The sequence below is a fragment of the Thamnophis sirtalis genome, unplaced genomic scaffold, assembly GCF_051295495.1.
Source record: "Thamnophis sirtalis isolate CommonGarterSnake01/CBP01778 unplaced genomic scaffold, rThaSir2_p1.2 scaffold_1, whole genome shotgun sequence".
NCBI lineage: Eukaryota > Metazoa > Chordata > Lepidosauria > Squamata > Natricidae > Thamnophis > Thamnophis sirtalis.
Window position 1 is genome coordinate 177,155,341 of NW_028261381.1, and position 19,181 is coordinate 177,174,521.

At 41.4% G+C, this 19,181-nt stretch overlaps 1 protein-coding gene across 1 annotated transcript in view; it reads right to left on the minus strand.

Annotated features, from left to right (window-relative positions):
* Positions 1-345: 345 nt before the first annotated feature.
* Positions 346-19,181, minus strand: part of LOC148049900 (vomeronasal type-2 receptor 26-like) — a 41,891-nt gene continuing 23,055 nt past the window's right edge. Inside the window, exons 6-7 of the mRNA XM_087705209.1 lie at positions 2,095-2,224; positions 346-1,250 (exon numbers count right to left, since the gene is read on the minus strand). Of these exons, the coding sequence (XP_087561335.1) occupies positions 346-1,250; positions 2,095-2,224 (1,035 nt within the window). The remainder of the gene's footprint in view (positions 1,251-2,094; positions 2,225-19,181) is intronic.

Here is a 19,181-nt window from a genome sequence, read left to right on the forward strand (position 1 = left end):
GGATAATGTATCATTTGGGGGAAAAGATACAAGTTATTTCTCATAAGAAAGTACCCCTATTGAAATAAAGAACATATATTTACCAACAGCTTTTATTTCTACATAGGGCCCTGGGCTTCAGTGGGGAGAACTGGAAGACATGGGATGAAAAAGGCCACATGATGCTTGCTGACAATAGATATATTGTTTGAATTTCTATACCATCCAACTCAACAAGAGACTTTTATTATAACAAATAAGCACCTGATAAGGCATTATTTAATGGACATGTTCCTGTTTCTCTGCCATCATGTTTTAGAAATGTCATCAGATACTAAATAAATATCTTTCCTATGCCTGCCTTAGTTAAAAATTCTTGTTCCTTATTATATTTTCTCTACAATTCAGATCTGGCCTCAGTAGAATAATGTAGCATTTGGGGAGAAAGATACAAGCCAAGAGACCAGCCCCAGATGCCAAAATGGAGAAGATCTCCACAGCCACCATGGACTTCCCTTTGGTGCTCAGGTAGGTGGGGAGGAAGCTGATCCAAACACTACAAAAGACCAGCATGCTGAAAGTAATGAACTTGGCTTCATTAAAACTATCAGGCAATTTCCTAGCCAGAAAGGCTACAGTGAAACTAATGAGGGCCAAGAAACCCAGGTAGGCGAGGACAGCATAAAACATTAAAACAGAGCCTTCATTACATTCCAAGATGGCCTCTCCTACCAAGGAGTTAAAGTCCCAGCTGGAAAATGGGGCAGAGGTTGCCAACCAAACAACACAAAGAATTGCTTGGATCAGGGGACAGCCTAAGACAATGGAGTTGGTCAGTGGTTTTCCTAAAAATTTCCTTGCCCTGTTCCCTGGCTTAGTGGCCATGAAAGCCAGAACCACCATGACAGTTTTTGCCAACACAGAGGAAACTGCAAGTGAAAAGAGAACGGCAAAGACAGTTTGTCGGAAAATACAGGTGAGCTTCCTGGGCCGACCAATGAAGAGGAAAGAGCAGAGGAAGCAGAACAGAAGGGAGACCAGGAGGATGTATGTCAGATCTCGGTTGTTGGCCTTGACGATTGGTGTGTCACGATGTTTAAGAAAAATTGCCAGAACTGCCAGCGTGATCATAGACAGAGAAAGTGCGAGGGAAGCTAAAGTATATCCCAGGGGATTCTGATAGGTGAGGAAGTGGATCTTCTTTGCAATGCAATGGTCCTTGTCCATGTTGGGGTATTGGTCTTCTGGGCAAGGATCACAGGAAGCTGCATCTGAAATCAATAGTCACTTTATATTACATGGTATCTCAAAAAGGGTCAATCATTCCTTAATGCTGGTAACTCCGAGGATACATTAGCCAGAGGCAAAAATGCTTTTAGGCTCAACTTCCCTGCTTCCTCTTTTGCATCTACCCATTCAGACCTTTTTGGCAGAGAAGGGCAGGCAGAGATAGCTAGATTGATCTTCCATTTCTCCATCAATTTCCTGGGAGACTGATAGTGCTGACAGAGGAAGCACACCTGAAATAATGAAAATTAAAGTTTGACATTCACAGTCCTCTTCTTCATCAAAAGATTGGTAGCTGGATTTCCCAGTGGGTTGTTAAGCGAAAGACTAGAAAGTCTTGCAGGGAAGTCATAAATTATGCCCTGAAACTACCCTGCATTAAATTGCTGAGGAGAAGGAAAGAATGGAAGGGGTGAATGGGCAGGCAGTTTAGATCCATGAACTCAGAGGTTCTGCTGAAAAGTGTGAATATTTTGAAGAATGTGAATATACCAAAAATGACAAAAAAAAATGGTTGTCCCCAAGATGTTTTGCATCTCATCCAAGAAGCTTTGTCAGCTCTGACCGGATGATGGTCCCAAAGGTGCTTTTTCAAGAGACAACTGGACTTTCTGGCTTTTCTTTGTGAGCTGAAGAAGTTTCTTGGATGAGAAGTGACACATCTTCAAAGAAAAAACAGAAATTCTGGTTGCCTCTTGAAAAAGCATGTTTGAGACAACCATGGCCTGGATGACTGAGAATCTCCATAGACATTCAACAAAATGGATATTTGTTTCTACTGAATGGCTCCCTTGATCCTGGAAGATCTACTTTTGAAGTGTGTTCTACCTGTCTGATTAGAAATGGTCCCTCCTGGACAAGGGGCACATTGATAGCAGCAAACCTGCTTGCCCTCTGGAACTCTTCTCCTCTCTCCTGCCTGGCACCTCTTCATGGCACACCTGGCAAAGGGCACTTTCTAAAAGAGAAGAGATAAATATTTGGCCTCGGTGACAAATATGCTTCTTTTTTCATTTGTATATTTCTGTTTCTTCCTACTGTTATGTAGGGTCTACTAGAAACCAGGAAAAGCTCCTAGGGGGATTAAGGTCAATCCCACTCTAAACCACCAATGAGTTCTGGAGATTGGAACTGGGACTTGGCATGCAAAAAGGCTTGTGAATAGAATAGAATTCTTGGCCAAGTGTGATTGGACACAGAAGAAATTTGTCTTTGGTGCATATGCTCTCAGTATACGTAAAAAGACAAGATATTCATCAAGAATCATAGAGTACAGCACTTAATGATAGTCATAGGGTACAAATAAGCAATCAGGAAACAATATCAATATAAATTGTAAGGATGCAAACAACAAAGTTACAGTCATGCAGTCATAAGTGGGAGGAGTTGGGGGATAGGTACCAGGGATGGGTTGCTGCTGGCTTCACTGGCAGTTTGGCATGCAAAAAGTTTTGTGCACACGTGAAATGCACTCTCCATATTAGAAAAGGAAAAAAAATACATTTTTGCAATGAAGATTGTTCTGCGCATGCACAGAACCAAAAATCAAGATGGCACCGCGGCCAATAGAACTGTTTCAGGGGCGTGGCAGGCCAAGTTACTACCTACTCGGCTGAACTGGTCCAAACCAGTAGGAACCCACCTCTGATAGGAACAATGAGATGACTAGAATTGAGCTATTGATTTTCTAAAACAAACAATCTTGAGGTCCAACAAAATGGGAATGTCTATGGAAACCACTGTTGGCTGTTCTAACTGCATCCTGGGTTTCAAGCAGAACTTCTTCCTGATCTCAACCCTTTTTGATCTATCACAAATCAGTTACACGCAAAGCAAGTTTTTCATCAAATGGGTCGTCCCCCCCCCGATTCAATAGGCCTGCTTTCCAGTTAGGAGGATATTTTGCATCCCTGGAAGACAATGATTTTTTTTGGGGGGGGGGTAAAATTTAGGGAACATTTCAGCTCACCTTTCCCCCCCAGACAATTGCGTCAGGATTAATAGTGAAATCCTGGCCTGAAGGAGCCCTGGGGTCTATTTGCCCAACTTTCACAGGGACTAAAGATAGATTGGGGAGGAAAACCCAGTTGAGAAGATCATAACCAGCAGACCCCAGTCCATTTTCTGAGAAGGAGACTTCCTCTCCAGCACTGTTGTTGAACTGCACATGGCTAAAATAAGGAAGAAGCTGAAAGAAAAGAGATTTTCAGAAATTGGAGTAATTGGTTGAAAGTCACAAATGAGACATCATGGCTTCTATCATTCTGTCATTCTCTTAAGCGATGCATTTATGTTTGAGAATCTAGTTTTATTGGTGGAGCTCTGAACAATGAGGAATACTACAAAATTTTAACTACATTTGGCATTTTTTATCCTGGCATCATCAACCACAGTTTTGTCAGAATGATATCTACAGACAGAGATTCCAATGCCACATTCCAAAATTCAGTGCGTGCTTTTTACCTCTGTGATGTTTAACTATATATATTTAAAACTTGACTTTGGCCCAGGGTATTGAAATTGACATATTTAGGAATAATGACATTGTACACATTGACATTGAGTCTACATTGATGAGTCTTTGGGCCATATAAAAATGCAAAGTTCCAGAAAGAAATTATTACTACAATTTATAAAAGCAATATAAAATCTGGATTTTATATTGCATTTATCAAATTCCATTTGATAACATACAATTCAAAATGGAATTGGAATCAAATATGATTTAAAATGGGATTGATATCAAATATAATAATTTAAGATAGATAAAATATGATAAAATTATATTTCTGTGTCACCCCTGCAATCAACCCCAATCAGTCCCACATATGCAGATCTCAACTGAACCATTTTGTTTAAGGGCTGTGCTGTGTTAAATGTTATTTTCCAATTCTGGCTGCACATAAGGGAAGTTATTTTGATATGGAGATCCCAATGGTTCATTCATTTGGTATATGGACCAAGGTACGTGTCTCTCACCTCCTTATACAAGCAACAATTAAATAGGATGTGAGCCAGGTCTTTTACTTCTGCTGCTCCACAAATGCAGACACACTCATTGTAGGGTATAGAATGGAATCTTCCATAGCTGACCATTGTGTCAAACTGTTTGAAGCTCATTCATGTAAATATCTCCCTAAGATGTTAATTAAGTAATTTCTATCACCACAACATACAATACCAATGATTTTCCCTAGCCAAAAGTCAAGGAGAAAAGAATGATGCAGGAACAATATCCAACAAGTAGGGCCATTTGGAAGGAATTCCCTGCCCTGGTTTGTTATTTCACTATCCAAAGAGGTCCACATTTTAGCCTTTGATGCAGAACAGTCGGTTTAATTTCTTTAAATGTTGCTGCGTGTTCTGAGGTTACAAAATCTGCTTTTCACACAAGAAGAATGGCAATACAACAAATGGCAAGCAAAAACCCAAAACTCCATAGTGAAGAAACACTGAAGAGCACAGGAGATGGGAGGAAGAAGGAAGTAGAGAATTAAAAGAAGGATGAGGTGTTTGATCAAGTTAACAATGGGACCCTGAAGCTACCACAGTTGTGTAAGATGTAGTTGAGCCTTTCAATCTTACAAGCTTTCCTGAGATGTAGACCAGTTACAGCCATGAGGTCACAAAGAATTGTTTCCTCCCAAGAAATTGTTTCCAGTCCCAATGCACAGGTACAGTATATATGGTACATTGTTCAATAGTAGTAACTGTGAGAGGGATCTTGGAGTCCTAGTGGACAACTTTTAAATATGAGCCAGCCATGTGCTGCAGCTGCCAAAAAAGCCAACACAGTTCTAGGCTGCATAAACAGAGGAAAAGAATCAAGATCATGTGAAGTGTTAATACCAGTTTCTAAGGCGTTGGTAAGGCCACACTTGGAATACTGCATCCAGTTTTGGTCACCATGATGTAAAAAAGATGTGAAGACTCTATAAAGAGTGCAGAGAAGAGCCACAAAGATGATTATAGGCTCAAATATATGAAGAACGGTTGGAGGAACTGGGTATGTCTAGTTTACTGAAAAGAAGGACTAGGGGAGACATGATAGCAGTGTTCTGATATCTCGGGGCTGCCACAAAGAAGAGGGAGTCAAGCTGTTCTCCAAAGAACCTAAGGGTAGAGCAAGAAGCAAGGGGTGGAAACTCATCAAGGAGAGAAGCAACTTAGAACTTGGAAAAGCTCCAACACTGGAAGTTTTTAAGAAGAAGTTAGATAACCTGAAGTGGTGTAGGATTTCCTGCCTAGGCAGTGGGTTGGACCAAAAGACCTCCAAAGTCTCTTCCAACTCTGTTATTCTATTATACTATGAGTAGCAGGCTTCATCTTCCTGCCTTCTTAGGAAGAGCCACCAGCTACCTATTTTGCCTTGTGATAGATCAGAAGTCAAAGGAAGAAATCATCAACCTCGTACAAAGAATAAACTGCACTGAAAGGTATAGAAAGATGAGTATCTGTATACTGTGTATATACGTACAATGACAATAAAGTTTATAAAGTATAAAGAGTAAAGCCACACCTTGGAGGTCATTGGCCCCTCCCATGGGAAATACAAGAGGAGCGAAGGGGGAGTGAGCTTTTGCAGGAAACAATTCATTCTGTCGTTTCAAGAGTGGAAACTTCTGTTTGTGACTATAAGAGACTCTGTGCCAAATTTGCCTTGCCCTGAATTTGGAAACTAGTCCATATGGATAAACGTTCCTCTGAAAGACTGTTTGCTAAGCCTTGCTGGCTGTGAATGAAAGGAATTCACAGCCATCTAAATAAAAGAGGTTTTGTCGGGACCAAGTCTTTGCTTCTTGCTTTCAAAGGAAGCCTGGGTCAGAACACCTACAGGAATCCCATAGACAACTGGTTTGGTTTATTTCTCTTCACTCCTTCCTCCCCTGTCTTTTCAAAATAATATTATATTTAATTCACTTTGGTTTTGGTTTTGAAGTTACTATTCCAATCTGGTTTGATGCAGATTTGATGCAGGGATATGATATGGTACAGATATTTAATTGAAGAAATACACATTGGAAACTTCCTCTCTAAAGATCTGCAAAATGGATAAAAAAATATACAGGGATTACCTGCCAGGACTGGACATTTGAGATCCTCTTTCCCAGCCTCATCATTGTTGGTCGCACTCCTAATCCATGCATTGCATGCAATGTGTGTGCCACAGCATAAATGGCATTGTAAATATTGTAACTTTCTCCTGTCATGCTTGTTTCAAACACATAAGGTGGGACATTCTGTAAATTCTCCTTTCCTGTACATTGTTTTCTCCCTGTTTGAGATCTCGCTCCTGGTTTGTTGATCTTGCAGTCAAATATCAGTTCCCACCATATTGGGAGAAACATATCTCCTTGTGGGTTCAAAGGGTCTAAAGACATGAGATGACGGCTGAATTCTGAGACATCCCCAGTGTGGTCCCTAAAATGCAAAGCCCCATGGAAGGGCTTTATAGCTTGCAATATATATTTAGAGCTTATTGAAATAATTTTCCAATTGGATGTAAAGATCCAGACTTTGAGAAGTGGTGCATTTTCCTTCTTTTGATAAGCCAACAATATCACCTGTATGTCTTTAAAGATACTGGAATCATCAAACAAGATAATTATTTCAGCTTTAGACCAAAGGTTGAAAATATAAGAGAACCCTCGAAAACCACGAAAATCCAATTTAATCATTTCAGTGAAAACCAGGCAGATCTCCCTTTCCTTCAGCCTTGGTGTAAGAGATGAGACGAAATGTTCTCCATTGTCATCTTCAGGTGCCATCAGTCCAACCCAGTTCCACTGGAAGTACAGGAGCAGCTGGACTAAACCCACATACTGAGCAGATTCACTGGGATTAATCCGGAAAAAGGAAGGATAAACTCTTCTCTCTCCCTGAGATAACTCAAAGCCAACACCAAGCTGGAGAAAGGGAGAATCTTCTTTAAGAGAGAAAGTACAGTTTAATGGTAACTTTAGAGATCACCATTGTGTGCTTGATTGCCCCACTAGTCAGCCTGTCTCATTATGTCTAGTCTACCCAGGAATAGTCAACCTATCTCATTATGAACTGGGCATGTCCAGTTTAATGAAAAGAAGGACTAATCAAGGAGAGAAGCAACTTAGAACTAAGGAGAAATTAATTTAGACCAATTAATCAGTGGAACAACTTGCCTCCAGAAGTTGTGAATGCTCCAACACTGGAACTCTTTAAGAAGATTTTAGCTAACCTGAATTGGTGTAGTGCTTCCTGCCTAGGCAAGGGGTTGGACTAGAGATGTCCAAAGACCCTTCCAACTCTGTTATTTTATTATATTATGAGTGACAGGTTTCATCTTCCTTCCTTCTTAGGAAGAGCCACCAATTACCTGTTTTGCCTAGTTGTGATAGATCAGAAGTCAAGGGAACAAATCCTAAATCTGATACAGAGAATAAACTGCACTGAAAGGTGGAAGAAGATGATAAACTTTCACAAAAGTTAGGATGTGATTCCTCTTGGCAAGTGCAGCATTTGGGATTTATATCAATATCTCTTTGATGTTATATCAATACTTTTCTTAGCATATAAAATATAAAAATCAATTCATCCATAACATGGATTATATGTCAAATATCCCTGATGTGTCCCTTCCCCTCACTTCATGTCTTCATCTTTGGCTTCTGAGTGTCCTTCCCAAATTGTTGAGGATCGAAATATGCTGACTCTGTAAACCGCTTAGAGAGGGCTGTAAGGGACTGTGAAATGGTATATCTCTCAGTGGTATTGCTATGGCTATGGATATCTTGACAACATATAAAATATAAAAATCAATTCACCTAGAACATGGATTATCCAAGTCATATACCCCAAATGCCCACCCCCCTAAAAAAAAACCTTCTTTGGCTTCTGTGTCTCTTTCTGTTGTTTGTCTCCTGTACATACTTCTATAAAACTGAAGAAGCTTCTTGCATGAGAAGCAAAACCTTTTCCAAGGAAAAACAAAGTCCAGTTACCTTTTGAAAAAGCATTTTTGGGACAACCGTGAACCTGGATGGCTGAGAATCTCCATAGACATTCAACTGTAGAATGGATTATCTAAGTCCTTTACCCCACAACACCTTTGTTTTCATTCTTAGACTCTCTCTGTGTTTCTGCTATTTAAGTACTCCATACAGTAGCCAGGTCAGCCTCCTTACCTGTGGGACCTTGTAGATGCTGAAGATGGAGGCCATCTGCCTTGAAGATTTGGGGTTGTCACCTCCAATGACAGAGAGCAGAGTGTCCTGCCTGTCACATTTATAACCTGGGACCATTCGGCCTTGGGTGGAGAGCAGAGAGAGGCTGAATGCGAATATATTCCTCTCCATCTTCAGATTGTCATGCAAGTCGAATCCAAGTGTGATGTTGGGGAGGAGAACTGGATCCTTATTCACCTCTGTGACAGCAAACATCAAGGCCAGGAAGAGCTGGTAGTTTTTGGGTAGGGATCTATAGTGAGAAAAAGATTGGGGAACATTATAGGAAAGATCTTGTCTGCTGGTGGAGTTGGCTTTGACTTTTGTGTCTGTCCTTGCAGCAGTAAGTCACAAAGTTCCATTGGGTTGTCTTGGCTTTTATAAGGATGTTCTTTGATTGCACTTGGGTGGATTTCTGAGAAAGGAGACAAGTCTGTGTGTCTATATCCCAGATCATTTTACACCCCTCTATTTTCCGTCCTTTCTTCACTTTCCTCCAGTGGCTGAAATCCTCCTCAATTGCTCCTCTTCCTCCCTCATCAGTTTATTCCTCTCTCGGAGCAGCCTCTACAGGTTTGAGGAGAAGACTCCACAACTCAGACTTCCTAAGGGCCATTCTTCATGAGCTTTGCTGATTCATAAACGGAGGGTTGGTTTTTTAAATTATGACTTTATGTCCAAATTAATATTATGCCAACTTCTTCATTAGACTAGCAGAGTCTTTTAGATGTTGTCCTTCTTGAGTTTTATGCCATCTTCCTCAGGAAAACAGTTCGGGGAAAAACTGGGAATTCTAAACTATTTCTTTACTTTGCCTCTTTATTGAGAATGGGACAAAGATGTAAAGACCACTAGAAGAAATATTTCTGAAAGTAGCCTCTGGAGAGAGAAAATGAGAGACAGACAGAGACATAGAGAGGCAGAGACAGAGACAGAGAGAGAGACTGAGAGAGAGAGACAGACAGACAGAGAGAGAGAGAGACAGACAGACAGAGAGACTGAGAGCAGGGGGAGGAAGGCAGGGACAGAGACAGAAACTGAGAGACATAGAGAAAACAATCTTCCCCTCCAGGTGAAACTTACGCTCTATGATTCAAAACCAGGAATGGGTCCCCTTGGAAATCTGGGAGACTGAAGGGCACAGAAGCTTCTAGAGGTAAATTCCCCCCAATAATCAGATCACTGGGCCTGTAATATTCCCGTCCATTCTGAAACTTTAAATGTTTTTGCGACACACATACACTTTGCATCCTCTTAGTAGTAGCTGGAGGCAGGAGCCAGAAGAGCAGCAGCAGGAGAGGCAGCCCAGTCATTCTTCTCACTTTTCTTCCTAGATCAGAAATCAAGGTGTGGGCAGAAGCTGAATTGCAGGAAGCACGTGAAATCTCAGCAGAGTTGTAGTGGAATAGAGACTGCCTTGCCAGCTGGATGGCCTCAAGGCAAATGTATCTGTCTCTTTCCATTAACACATTTGTATTTTATCACTTTAGTTCCTCCAATCTATCTTATTCTGAAATTAAACCATGTACTGTATTTCATTTTCTAGATGATCAAAGAGAGTCCCAATCTAGAACTAAGGAGAAATTTTCTGACAGTGAGAACAATTAACCATCACAGGAGGCTTTTAAGAAGAGACTGGACAGTCACTTATTTGGAATGGTATAAGATCTCCTGCTTGAGCACAGGATTAGGATAGAAGACCTCCAAGGTCCCTTTCAACTCTGTTAGCCTATTTTATATTATTACATTATTTTTTAATATTATTTTAATGGTAAGGTTGCAAAACCTATCAATCAATAAACTACCATGACATCCATCATACTTTCTCTTACCTGTCTCTGAACTTTGACACGAAGGCCAACCAAGTCTCACCAAGCCCTAGGATTAGTTCTTTGCAAGGCCAGGTAAAGTCCTCCACCGCTGACAGAATTCAGAGCATATTTTTAAAAGCAGGTTTTTACCTTGGAAAATTTTACTGGGTGAAAATCCACAGGGAATAAATAAGAATTACTGTTCTTTTGATAATGGCAAGGAAGAGAAATTGTTCTACCCAATGAGCAATAGATGTTGTCTACACACCAGACAGGGGAAAAAAACATATCTCTGTCTCTTGTTGCTAATCCACAGAGCAGATGGACTTGGGATAATAATAATAATAATTCTTTATTGTCAGTGCACAACATATGTACAATGAGATTGGTTAAGCTTCCACAATGCAACCCCCCCCAAGACAATAGAATTCACAGTGAAGACAAAGAAAAAATATCCCTGACCCAATAAATCATATTAACAAAATCCCAGTCCCATTACACCAGTGTGAACATGAGATATTTTGAATTTTTGACTTATAGAAAGTCAATGGTGAATACCTCTACACGAGATGGAGTTTGGCCTGAGTCATAGTATGTTCAGAGAGAATGGGTGCTAATGAGCTATGGTGGCATCAGCTGTGCCCTAGGGACTGTGAGAAATCATACCAATGTTTAGATACAATGATTGACTTGGTTATACCAGAAGTGATATTCAGCAGGTTCTGACCCGTTCTGGAGAACTGGTAGTGGAAATTTTGAGAAGTTCAGAGAACTGGTAAATACCACCTCTGATTGGCCCCTCCCCCATCTATTCTCTGCCTCCCGAGTCACAGCTGATCAGGAGCAAATGAGGATTTTGCAGTATCCTTCTCCTGGAGTGGGGTGGGAATGGAGATTTTACAGTATCCTTCCCCTGCCATACCCACAAGCCATGCCCACCAAGCCACGGCTACAAAACCAGTAGTTAAAAAAGTTGAATCCTACCACTGGGTTATATCCACAAGACAGGATACGATATTGGTTGAGTGATCCAATTTATATGATCACCCATCTTAGGCAAAGTCACTCTGGGCAGCGTACAATAATCTAGTGAAACCTGTAAGTAGAGAAAACCATCTTTGCTGAAAACCTTTACACAATAAAAGAACTGGGAATTATAAGAGCAGAACTAAAACAGAAAAGAGATTAAGAGATGGAGGTATGTTAATAATAATAGAACCAACTCATGACTTCAACTGCCTATTGGGGTCCTCAAGCTAGCTAGCATAACCAGGTCTGAGGGAACTTCGGAAGGTCAGGAGTGACAAAGCCAACCAATGCAGCTGAGAAAGCAGAAGCATAATATGGTCTACCAGAAACATCATAACTGGTCTTGCTACTGCATTTTATACTGGGTGAAGTATATCAATACTCTTCAAGGGCAGACCTATACACAGTGGTGGGATTCAGTCAGTTTGGACCAGTTTGGGCGAACCAATTATTAAATCCCTGGCTGGCCCTGCCCCTTCCTGCAGTTCCCAAATGCCCCGTTTTGACTTCCAGATAAGTGCAGGGAGGCCTGCTAGGCCCAAAACAGGATGCAGGAGGGGTTGCAGGGAGGGCCCCCCATGGCCTTTTTTTTTGCTCATTGGGGGGTATCCAGGAGGCCAAGTACTGCCTGTCACACACTCTGGCCATGCCCACCCCCTGTGGCCCACCATGGCTAAACCCACCCAGCCAGTCATTGGGACAGAGAAATGGTTGTTAAATTATTTGAATCCCACCACTGCCTATACAGAACACCTTGCAATAATCCAACCAAGAAGGGGCCAGAGAATCCTTCACCCAGGAACGGGTGCAACTAGCACATAAGCAAAGTTGTGACTCCTAAAAAGAACTTCTCCTTGATTCTCAAGCAGGAGCTATGAATCTAGGAGCATCTCCAGATTGTGCACAGGATCTGTTTGGGGCATTGCAAACTGCAACTAGCACCATAGATGGAGTAATCCTAGAACCAGAGTCCCACAAAACCCAAATCTTGCTGAGGTTCATCAGAAGCCTGTTTTTAAGCATTCAAACACTCAAAGCTTCCCAATAGCAGGACAGAATATGCACTTAATTTACCAGAAGCAAAGATGTGCAATTAGATTTTGTCACCATATTGAGGATAACTCACCACATGGAAATGGATGAGCTTACTCTGGGGTCTTATGGAGATGTTGAATAGGAAAGGGGACAGCACTGACCTTTGTGGCTCATCACAAAAAATGGTCAATGAACGGTGGAAAGAACTGGGCATGGCTAGTCTAGTGAAGAGAAGGACCAGGCGAGACATGATAGCAGCCTTCCAATATCTCAGGGGCTGCTCCAGAGAGGAGGGAGTTAAGCTATTTTCCAAAGCACCCAAAAGCCAGAAAAGGAATAATAGGTGGAAACTGATCAAGGAGACATTCAAATTGGAAATAAGGAGAAATTTTCTGGTATTAAGAGCAATCAACCAAAAGAACAGAAGTTGCCTTCAGAGGTTCTGGGAGCTTCATCACAGATTAACAGAGTCAGAAGGGACCTTGTAGGTCATCTAGTCCAACCTCCCACCCAAGCAGGAGGCCCTACACCATTTCTGACAGATGGCAGTTCAATCTCTTTTTGAAAGCTTCCAGTGAAAGCAGTGGTGGGGTCTGCAGGAATCATTCCTACCCAGGTGCAGCAAATTCCAGTGGGCTGGATGCGGGTATGAAGGACCTGGCTTCACAGTATTTCCTTGCTCAGTTTGAGAACTTCATCCAGCCTTCCAGAGTTCACTGTGCTGGGGCAGGAATATTTCCCATGGACCTTACTGCTGCTTGAGCAGGGTGTCAACTTATAAAGCATTTCCATCTCTGTTATCAAGTTGACATTGGAGGAAAGGGGGGAGAGAATTCCACACATACCTTAGGCTAGAGTCGGATCCCAGATTACTACAGCAGCTTGTGAGGCACAAAATTTTACAACCTGCTGCAGCACATCATTGGCAAATGTGATTTATGATACAGACTGAGGGGAGGGGAGAAACAGGGGTAAAGTTCTATCATAATTTAACTGATGTCAGATCTGACTCCACGTGGGTATTACCGAGATGGTGTTCCTAATAAATGACTGGAGTTCATTCGAAACTTGGCTCGAGGCTCGTAAGTTAATTAGGACATCTTTCGGAAACCTGACACAGAGAGGATGATGCTGAAGAGGAGAAAAACCGTGAGGTTTTGTGCCAGGTGGCTGACCCTGCAGTGGCAACTTGAATGTCCCAACTAAAGTTGTGCTCGCTGTGAATCACCAATGTTGGCTCTGGCAACTTCTGTGGAAGGCTTCCTGAGGCCCTTCCACAGCTCCTTTTTGATCTTGCCCACTTTCAGGATAGCAGCCCCCTGAACCATGTACTCCACTGCCTTGACCTGCCAATTCATAGATTCCAACGTAAGGATCTTTTTGCATGGCACCTTCTCTTTCGGCTGCAGCACGGGGGCCGTGGCTGCAGAGCTGCTCCAACCAGCCAGCCTAAGACAAAGCTCAGCTGGCAGCTGTGTACCCACTGGGATCTGAGTGATGCTACGTGGGGCATTGAGTGACTGTCAGCTGCATGGCTCTTTGCCGGGGTCCAGCCTGGCAAGGAAGCGCACAGCCTCAACTCTGCATTCAGGGAAGTGAGGGCGAGTGGCACGATGGTGGGAGAGAAGATCGCTGCTTGCAAGCAGACAAGCAGAGGTAGCAAGCGTATGCCACGCCATGGGAAAAATGGGCTGTCCTGTTGTCCCACAGGGCCTCCTGCCACTTGAGGGGGGCAGGAGAATGGCAAGATTCAGAGAAGAGGCCAGGTGGAGCTGTCTGACTAGGGAGGGGGGGATCATGCTGCCCAGAAGCTGCCCCCACCACTGCCAGAAGTTTGGGTGCCTTGGCTAAAGCACAGATTTTTGTTATTGTGTGCAGAAAAAGAAAAACAAAAAAGTTTGTGGGACTAAAAAAAAAACCTGGATCAATTCCAACTTTAAGAGATTTAATATTCTGGATTAACACCAAATTTCTAACTACTTCACCTACAAAAAATCTCTTCTCTGCTAAAGTTAATAGAAGTTGCTCCTCTCACAACAAGGTGTTCAGTGTAACACATTGCAAAGTAAATGCATGGTGTGGGTCAGGCAGTCTGCTAAGCCATAGAAACTAAACCAAAGTTAAAATGAAGTGAGTTGAATGTCTTTTCAAAAAGTAACACAAGTTCAGAATGTATGGGGAGACTTGCCCTGTAACAGTTCATAATAATATGTAAGTGCCCTGTAGAATAACAACATTGGAATTTAGAAAAATAATCATATTGGAAAGTAGAAAAACAAACAAATAAATAAACATTTTTTTTAAAGGATGGGATTTGTAGACCCCAGAAATGATCAAGATCTCGAATCTTCTTAGAAATACAACATCTGGTTATCTTTCAAAGCATTAGTTTCATCCTTGAAAGGCCTGAATGATCTGTCACAGAGGAACCAACAATTCCATCTTATCCAAACACCTTTGGCCAAAACTGAAGCCTATGAAGGTGCTCAGGCCCTGCTCTTTTCTTGCTGGCCCTGTTTTGCCTAAAGGAGCTTCCCTTCAGAAATTGGATCTGCTCCATGTTCCCCAGGGTATTTATAAATAAATATTCTGGAACACATTTGGTGAACTCTTCCTCTCAATTTTATTAGTCATCTGATTATTTATACAGTAACTGAAGACTGATTTTTGTTACAAATGAAGAAAGGAAGTGCTATTAAAACTCTCCATATTTTTCCTCCTTGTAGACAGTTGTTTCTTCCACCAAACCCATGTGCCAAAAAATAGTTCCCTTTCCCATTTTCAGATTCTTTTGAGGGACTCTCATAAACTTCCTCCAACCAGGACTTTCTCAGTATCTTCTGAACCATGTTTGATTGTTCATCAATGTTTATTCCTCAGAGAAGATTGTCCACTATGTCTCTAAATCCATTTAAATGCCTCTTGGTTGTTCCACCCCATTCCCTGACTTACTGTATGTTCTACATTTGTCCATCTTTTAAGGCCTGAATTGCTCCAGATGGTCACAGGGAACAGAAGTTCTGTAGTTTTCTGACAAGGGCTGCGTGTGAATTGTTCATTAGATTTCTCTTTCAAACACAGCTGTCTTGAAGTTTGATATGTGATTATATCACATATGGTCAGACAGTTAGATGACAGAATAGGATAGGATAGGATAGGGCAGGGCAGGGCAGGGCAGGGCAGGGCAGGGCAGGGCAGAGCAGAGCAGAACAGAACAGAACAGAACAGAACAGAACAGAACAGAACAGAATAGAATTCTTTATTGGCCAAGTGTGATTGGACACACAAGGAATTTGTCTTTGGTGCACATGCTCTCAGTGTACATCAAAAGACATGAAAAGATACATTCATCAAGAATCATAAGGTGCGGCAGTTCATGACAGTCATAGGGTACAAATAAGCAATCAGAAAACAATCAATATGAATATAAACAATAAGGATATAAGCAACAAAGATACAGTCCTGCAGTCATAAGTGGGAGGAGATGGGTGATAGGAACGATGAGAAGACTAATAGTAATGCAGTCTTAGTGAATGGTTTGACAGTGGTGAGGGAATTATTCGTTTAGCAGAGTGATGGTGTTTGGGAAAAACTCTCCTTGTGTCTAAACATGACAGTTAAAGATGCAGAACTTTTTCAAATACGTACTCACAAGTATATATATCAAATCTATGGAACATTTGTTGCAAATCATTTGAGATTTTAGACAACATACCACTGTCTATATATAAGAGTATGCAGAATTTTGCCTTCCCCAATAACCAATTTCTAGGCATTTCCTCTCTTCTTATCTATCAGTTTATTAAACAAGAAACAGGATATCACACAACGGTGTCTTCCTCCTTGAACATGAAAAAGTCACAATATATTCCATTTATTCTCCCCACCCCATCCTTCCTCCCTTTCTTCCAACCAAGCATCTTCCTTCTTCACAATATTTGAAAAGGATAAAAAATACTACCAACAGTAGAAACAGGAAAATATCCATTAATATCTATTTTACATGATCGTGTTTATTAATAAAGTATGTTCTCTATTAAATATATAGAGAGCAAAAAATGTAGCTCATTTAAACTGCAGAATTAAAAGAACTCTATAAAACATTTGAATGAAAAAGATGGCAGGGAACTTGGCAAAGCCAAGTTGCAAACAAACATGCTTCAAAACAATCCAACATAGTGAAAGAAACCCACCATATTTTTAAAGCTACTTTTGATGATAATAGACCTTTAACATCAAATCATATTTCCAAGTTGTTCATGGGGCCTCACTGGGGTGAACGGACATCCATGAAAAATAAACGTGGTTGATTAACAAATAGTCTGTGATTATTTACATCACTTCATTTCCAATTATTTAAAGAACTAGCTATCCTCTCATGTCACAACTTTTTTTTAGAAATCAGATCAAGTACAAAAATACCCTAAAGTCAAATTAAAATTTTCAAATCTCTGCATAAATCAGAGATTTTTGTGTCTCATGATATTTTCTCTACAATTAAGATGGGGTCTCAGTAGGATAATATAACATTTGGGGAAAAAGATGCAAGCCAAGAGACCAGCCCCAGAGGCCAAGATGGAGAAGATTTCCACAGCTACCATGGACTTCCCTTTGGTGCTCAGGTAGGTGGGGAGGAAGGTGATCCAAACACTGCAAAAGACCAACATACTAAAAGTAATGAACTTGGCTTCGTTAAAACTGTTGGGCAACTTCCTAGCCAGAAAGGCCACCATAAAACTGATAATAGCCAGGAAACCCAGGAAGGCAAGGACAGCATAAAACATTGATGCTAAGCCTTCATTACATTCCAAGATGGCCTCTCCAACCAAGGAGTGGAAGTCCAAGTTGGGAAATGGGGGATAGGTTACCAACCAGATTGCACAAATAATTGCTTGGACCAGGGGACAGACTGAGACAATAGAGTTGGTCAGAGGCTTTCCTAAGAATTTATTTGTCCTATTCCCTGGTTTGGTTGCCATGAAGGCCAAAACTACCATGACAGTTTTTGCCAACACAGAGGAAACTGCAAGGGAAAACAGAATGGCAAAGGAAGTTTGTCGGAAGAGACAGGTGAGCTTCCCGGGTCGACCAATGAAGAGGAAAGAGCAGAGGAAGCAGAGCAGCAGAGACACAAGGAGGATGTAGGTGAGGTCTCGGTTGTTGGCCTTGACAATTGGTGTGTCACGATGTTTAAGGAAAACCACAAGGACTGTAGATGTGGTCACAAAGAGAAAAAGAGTGAGAGAAACTAGAGCGTATCCCAAGTTATCTTGATAGGCAAGGAAGTGGAGCTTCTTGGCAATGCAATGGTTCTTGCTCTCGTGGGGATATTGGTCTTCTGGGCAAGGGTCACACTGGACTGCATCTGAAATCAAAAGTCTTTGTCTGAACATGATTTCCCCTTCTCTGCAATGACCAACCCACAAAGATAAAGATGGAATAAACCACTGTGCTAACTGTAGTGCATTATAAAGGGCAAACTACACTTCATTCATGATGACCCTGAGATCTATTCAGCTCTAGCTGGTCAATTTGGTGGAGGAAAATAAAAGCTCCCTCCAGTCTTTAGACACTTCCATGATTCCTGTGGCTTTTACTGTGAGACAGATTGCCAACTGTTGTTTACCCCAGTTTCTACTGGAACCCATAGAAGACCGATAGTCCTGTCAGCCACCAATCCTGCTCATTTGTTTATATGTGTCTCATCTGCTTCACCTTCAGAGATTTTTGCAGGAAAGTTTAGCAAACATAGATAGTGGGGCCTTCGGTTTTCTCCAAAAGTTCTAACAATTTCCTGGCAGGTTCATAATACTGAAAGAACAAGCAACTCCCACCCCACCAAATAATAAAGCTTAAACCCCATACCACACCCCTTCAGGAAAAATGGGTAGTTGGATTTTTTTCAATGTGATGTGACAGCAGGAATGGGAATTCTGGTAGGGAAACTTAAAATTTTGGCATGAAACTACCCTGCATTAATAGCTGAGAGGTGGGGAAGATGGTCCATGAGGTTAAGAAAGGTCAGAACCATCAACTAAAAGTTCTGCTGAGACCTATGAACAGGTTGATTAAGGCTGATAAAGTTTGATTAGGTTGATTAAGTAGATTAACTAGGTTGATTAAGTTTGACCAAAGTTATTGTGGGTTCTTTCCAAAGCCTTCTGTGGAAACCCTAGAAACTATCAAAAGCTGTTTAAAACTTTCCCATCACTTCTCCTTTTTCAAGATGATTATAATTGTTTCTTTTTTCTTAGCAAAGAAAGCTTGTAAGGCAGAAAACTCAGAACAGCAATGCAATTCTTCTGATTTGTAGATTTCTTCCTTTCATCTTGGGATAATATGTCATTGTTAGTTCATTCATTCACTCAGTCCTTCATTTAGGGCTAAGACTGGCTATTCCCCTAAAAGACATGGAAAATTTACCCCCATAATCTTGAAAAGCTGCTGCTAATAATGTACAGAATAAAGAATAACATAGTTGAAAGGGACCTCGGAGGTCTTCTAGTCCAACCCAAACTCAAGCAGAAGACCCTTAAATAAGGCTGAGTTCAATGGGCCACTCTTTACATTGCATCATCTTGATTTGGCTGAACTGATTTGCTCTCTCAGGTTCTCCTTCAACCCTCTCCATCCAGCCTTGCCAGACCTCCTCATTCAGCTTTGAGGGACTTCTTGAACAAACTTGCCTGTTTGATTAGAGATGGTCCCGTCTGGGCAAGAAACACATTCATAGCAGCAAATGGGCCTCCCCTCTGCCACTTTCCTGACCTGTCCTGGAAGGCAGTGCTTCACACATCGGGATAAAGGCTTTGTCTGGAAGGAGATATTTTAGTGTTGAGAG